Genomic DNA, 5,775 nt, shown 5'->3' on the forward strand with positions numbered 1-5,775 from the left:
AGGACAGCGCCCCCACATTCCGAGATGGCGCACGAATCCCGAGGGCTGCACCCCGGATCTCACACACATGCCGACGCCCAGCCTCGCGCGTCAACATAACCAGCGGCTTAATCCCGCGATTCCCACTTCACCTCTCCCTCCAGCTCCAGCCCGGCCAGTAGCCACCGGGTGAGAGTGAGACTGAGAGCTAGCTACCTTCTTCCCCACATCACTCAGACCAACTCCCACGCCGGCGTGCAGCTGCGGAAGCGGCAGTGCAGCACCAGCCGAATTCCGGCGCGCGCGCACGGGCGCACGGCTGGAGCGGACGAACGACGATGGGGCTGCTGTCGCACCGGGTGGAGCGGTCGGAGCTGAAGCCCGGCGACCACATCTACACATGGCGCGCCGCCTACTCCTACTCCCACCACGGTACGCCACACCCGCATCGTCGCCGCCGATATCTCTCGCCGCGAGCCGCCGCCGCGTTTGCACGTCCGTCCGCGTCCGGGACATCGTTCTTCGCCGCCGCATTTCGGGCTTTCGGCAGCGTGGGTGGTTGTTCGCCGGTGAATGCCAGGACTGTTGCTTCGAGATCGGCCGTCTCTTTTCCCCCCTTCTCTGTTCTGTTCGTGCTCTGCGCCTCTGCTTCCGCCTCTTCTTGCTTCGGCTCCCTCTCGACAATTTTCCTGCTCATGCCGCGCGCAGAATTTTGGCAGTTGATTACGCTGTGCTGAAGGCGATAGCTTGACCGTATTGTACACCCAGGGTCCTCGTCGGCTTCCCTAATAGCCGACGCGTATTTCTGACGGTACGCTCTCGGGTCCACCCGTATTTGCCGTATATCCATAATTGCCCTATTTGCCGTATATGCATAATTGCCATCGCTGGCAGCGTAGCCGTATTATTCAGGTCCCAAAATTGATTGGCAGCTGTACTCGCAGTGATCATCCCAAGCACTCTACTACTCCTAGCTATGATACATCTTCAGATGGATCTTACTTCTGTTGTTGGTTGAGTAACTTGCAACACGAGTTGGCTGAAAAAACGATATAGCCACTTGAAACTATCAAACTGGTACCAGTATAGTTTACGCCAGGCTCGAAGAGAATTTGCCGATCCAAATGCCCTCGATATAGCATGCTCAAGAAATTAAACTAATGCTATACTACCTCACAAGTTTCAGAACCCTCTTTTTTTTTATTGCAACTTGCTCAGAAATCATAATCAACTGTTACCTACACTAACTGCTATACATACGCAAGTACAGTAGTCGGTGCTCAAGTGTCGGTCTGTAAAAGACAAGGTCACCACGGAATCCTTGGTTAACATCCGTCGGGTTAGCCAAAGTGGCCATGTTTTCACTTTGATGCCTTAACGCAACTTCTTCTTCTTCCAGTTAGCTGCTTCCTTACCACATGGCTCTTTTACTTTGCATCTCTTTCCATTTTTCTTCTTCTTTCACCGGCCGTAATTTGATCCACACCTGGAAGCATAAAGGGCTCTTATTCGTGGTGTCTCTATGCGCTGGCTACATGCATGGACATCACGGTAGTACTTTTTCCCTTGCATTTGCAGGCATAGATCCCTGCCATTATGGACGTCTCCGTGGACATTCGATCATTACAGATGTAGGGACGAAGGACGTGCATGGGGTCACTCTGCACATGACCAAACCTGCATCCAAAAGATGACATGTTTCTGACCAATGTTTATGTCTAGTACAGTCCAATTAACTACCCAGGAAGATAAGAAAAAAAATATTGGAAACGTTTTGTATACTGCTGTTGATATTAGTGATCAGTACTGAATTTGTTCTCGAGTTGAATGGATCATGTTCTCAAGACTCAAGCGACGCAATTGTGGCTGATTTCTTCAGGTATTTACGTCGGTGGTAGCAAGGTGGTCCACTTCACAACGAAGAAAGAGGCGGGAACGGCGGGCCTGGACTCCGCCGTGGCCATGTCCAGCCTCATCTCCGGCGGCTCCCCGGAGTGCCCGACCTTCCCAGACTGCGGCTTCCAGCTCCCGGAAAGCGGCGTCATCCTCACCTGCCTCGACTGCTTCCTCCGCGAGGGCTCCCTCCACGGCTTCGAGTACGGCGTGCCACCCGCCGTCTTCCTCGCCAAGCTCCGCGGCGGCACCTGCACCACCGCCGCGTCCGACCCGCCGGACGCCGTGGTGCATCGGGCAATGTACCTCCTCCAGAACGGGTTCGGCAGCTACGACGTGTTCGAGAACAACTGCGAGGACTTCGCGCTCTACTGCAAGACCGGGCTGATCCTGCCGTCCGAGGCGGGCATCGGGAGGAGCGGCCAGGCGGCCTCCGCCGTCGGCGTGCCGCTGGCGGCGCTCTTCTCGACCCCGTTCAGGCTCATGTCAGGCGGCCCGCTGGGCATGTTCGCCGTCACCGCGGGGATGTACTGCGCCGGCAGGTACATCACCGACATTGGCGTGAGGAAGGATGTTGTGAAGATCGAGGTGGAGAACCTGTCGGCGCATCTCGGCTGGCGCCGCGCCAAAGCCGAGGAAGAGTCGGTGAAGAAACAGCAGCAGCCCGGTAAAGTTGTGGTGACGAGGCTGCTGCCGTTGAAGAGGAAACGTGGCTGTGATTTACAATTGCAGCCTGTGAAATGATCAGGAGCTACTAGCGGCTATTATGCTCCTTTGAGTTTGGTCCGATAGTTTGGAGTTTCTACTTTGCAGAAATAAGCCAATAAGGACAAATAGTATAGTATATAGATATCGAAGGGTGAAGTGTGCTTTGATATAGTTAAGAAATTTTACTTTTTGCATCATCAACTCATATTGTCAATGAGTTTGCATAGTTGGACGACCATGTTATAGTTGGTTAGGTTCACATATATTGTCTGCATTTGCTCTCTGAATTGTCATAGATCAAATTTTCAATAAATTGTCTTTATAAAGGCTTTTGACTTTGTATCTCATCTTTTTGTCACTCTCTTCTACTATCTTCGCCAATTAGCTTACCATCTTGGAAAATCCAATTCGGCTCAAAGGTGCAAATAAACTGTTGTCTGAAAACATCTTTTAAAATGTTAAAAAAATATGAAATCAAAATTATAAAATAAACTTGCGTGCGAACATAGACTGCTCGGAGGTACACACGACTTTTTATTTCTATTTTTTAATATTTCAAATCTTATTTTTATGCATTTCTCACAATAGGTTCATATGCACCTGTGGGCCAAAGCACCACTACTATCTTATGCTACATTAAGAGTAATGACGCGCTGGTACATGCTCGAGCAGGGTCGGACTCAGAGGAAAAATTGAGCGAGGCCAGATTTTTTTTTAAGTGGAGATACTTTTTGTAAATTCACACAATTTAATATTTTCCTTGATATTTCGTAATGATTTAGATACGGTGGGTCGGCCCCTGTGTCGCCAATAAAATCTACAAAGTGGCCTCCATTCAGGAAGTATTAAGGACTCATGACAGCAACGTAGGAAGTTGGTGCTGTCTACTTTCAGGTATGCGCACTTACATGTCTCAGTAGGTCAGTACAGTAGAGATCATGAGATCGATCGCCCAGACCACATGGATGATTCTAAAATGACAATGAAGTCGAACGGGAAACTTCACCGTCGCCTTTACCCACGTGAGACAGTGCGAGATCTGGATGGCCAGGTAAGATGTAGGTTGTTTCTTCTGAAATTACTCGGATCGGATGCCCCTCTCCTTAACCCCTTTTCTTCCTCTGTGTTCTTCTGCCTTTAATGATTGGCCTCCTAGACCCTCTCATCAGTCCAGTGGCTTTTGTTCTCATTATTTTACCAAAAAGGCTGGTCATGTCGTGGATGGCTGAGATCTGGGTCTTGGTTGATTGATCCATGATCGAGCCAGGCAAGAAAGGTGCCTGCTCAGGACCATTGTTACAGGATGGTAAGACAAACAGACAAGTTACAGACTAATCTTGTAGTCACTAGTATACCAAGAGCAGTAAGTAGCTTATATAGTTATATATACACGTTAAACAGGTTCACTTTGGCCTATGTCAGTGAATGAAGTATATAAAACTGCATTGCGCTGGAGAGCATGTGATTAGGAGGTGCGTTCGTTGTCAAGTTGTTCGATTCTGAGTGACAAGTTCTAGCTAGGCTTGTAGTACATGGATGCAATGGAGTAGGTGCTGAGAAATCCCTGTAAAGTTGGAACCAGTATTGAAGGGCACCTACGAATTAGGTAACATGAGAACTGAACGTATAACTTTTTGTCCAACTTCTATGCCACATTTTTTCGGCAAATAATAACATATTACTATCAAGATGATATCAAATACACACCTAGCCTCTGCAACGGCACGACATTAAAAACTAGTTTACATATCAAATATGCACATATCAAATAAAGAGTGGATTTTGCAAGCCATGCTCAAGAGGAGAAGAAAATGAAGAGTGGGTTTTGCAAGCTACACTAGGCCAAAAAGAAGACAAGAACCACTAGTGTCTAAGATAATAATCGAGTCATATGCAGTAGTAATAATATTATTATATCATAGGATACAACATAACGGAAAATGCTTTGTTGTGGCTACCATGTTTCAAACAATAAAATAAAATACCAGGGCGACATGTGTGAATATGTGTTAACGTGTACAAAATCATGTAATAAATAGAAAAGAAGATAGCACCAGAAAACAAACATGGGGAAAATTAGAGGCAAACCACAAACATGCATACGAAAGCGAATGTTTATGGGAATAAACAACATCTTTCACCGTGCAAAATGGAACACAACAAAACTATCAGAGTAGCTCAACTTGTTAAGGTGACAAACCAACTAGCCGGCCAGCAAGACATGGGATGGTGGATTGTGGAAAAAGGATACCAATGATTGATGGCACGCTATAGAACAAGAGTGCTAGGATATATGTCATGCTCTTATATAACAAGAGCCAAGAGTGATATGATATACTTATAGAATTAAGGTTACATGATATGATGATAGGCCATAGAAAGGATAGGAATGAGATTTTGCATAGTTATCTATTAAAAATTAAATTTGCGAGTGTTTTCCATTTGCACTTTTCTAAACATAGAATTCAAATTCACAGTTTGTAGCTTAAGATCACAAAAAAGAAGTTTTGGTTATTCTTAGCTCTAGCAAGGATTGCTCTGATTCACTGCTCTTAGGCCCTGATCCATATGCATGTTTGCAAAGCACAAGAATAAGATAAAAATATAGAAATATATAATGAATGTAAGTGCAAAAAAGAGAAACCAAAAATTACACATGAAAGTTATCAAAACAAGTGCAGATGAACACATGAAAACCATAGAAAAACAAAGTGTAAACATATAATAATTACTTATTGGCTATAGTCGCGAAGCCAATGTTTCCTTTTTTTACAAGACACTACACAGAGCGGCCCTATCTCTATCTCTATACTCAACACTAGATTTAAATGTGCGCCTTGGCGCACGATCCCGTAAAACTTATGCTAATGTACACTTTGTATAACACTGCTAAAAATTAGGTGAAAAATAATATTCTGACTTTTAGGTTTTAGAAAACGAAGCCATTAGAATGATCTTAGGATAAAGCACACGAAATTACAAACGAAGTAGGAAACATTTATATTTCAAAAAAAAGTAGGAACATTTATATACAACCAGCAAAATAGAGAAATATATTATAGTAGCAAACACTCGATGGCTATGTCAAAAGCAACAAAAGTAAGAAAGAAACAACAAAAGCAATATCTACATAAGCAGCACCGAGAAAAACATAATTGGTACTTGCACCACCAACAGTTAAATGCGGGGCAAATG

At 45.3% G+C, this 5,775-nt stretch overlaps 1 protein-coding gene across 1 annotated transcript; it reads left to right on the top strand.

Moving 5' to 3' along the window:
* The first annotated feature begins 317 nt into the window (after positions 1-317).
* LOC124650069 (protein LEAD-SENSITIVE 1-like) lies at positions 318-2,616 on the top strand. The gene is made up of 2 exons (XM_047189634.1): positions 318-411; positions 1,859-2,616. The coding sequence occupies exons 1-2, from the start codon at positions 318-320 to the stop codon at positions 2,614-2,616; spliced, it is 852 nt and encodes a 283-aa protein (XP_047045590.1).
* Positions 2,617-5,775: the final 3,159 nt, after the last annotated feature.

Source organism: Lolium rigidum, chromosome 1 (genome assembly GCF_022539505.1).
Source record: "Lolium rigidum isolate FL_2022 chromosome 1, APGP_CSIRO_Lrig_0.1, whole genome shotgun sequence".
Lineage (NCBI taxonomy): Eukaryota > Viridiplantae > Streptophyta > Magnoliopsida > Poales > Poaceae > Lolium > Lolium rigidum.

Coding starts and splice junctions, on each gene's coding strand:
- LOC124650069 (XM_047189634.1), top strand. CDS start 318: ATGGGGCTGCTGTCGCACCGGGTGGAGCGGTCGGAGCTGAAGCCCGGC. Junction 412..1,858: donor CTACTCCTACTCCCACCACG/GTACGCCACACC, acceptor TGATTTCTTCAG/GTATTTACGTCGGTGGTAGC.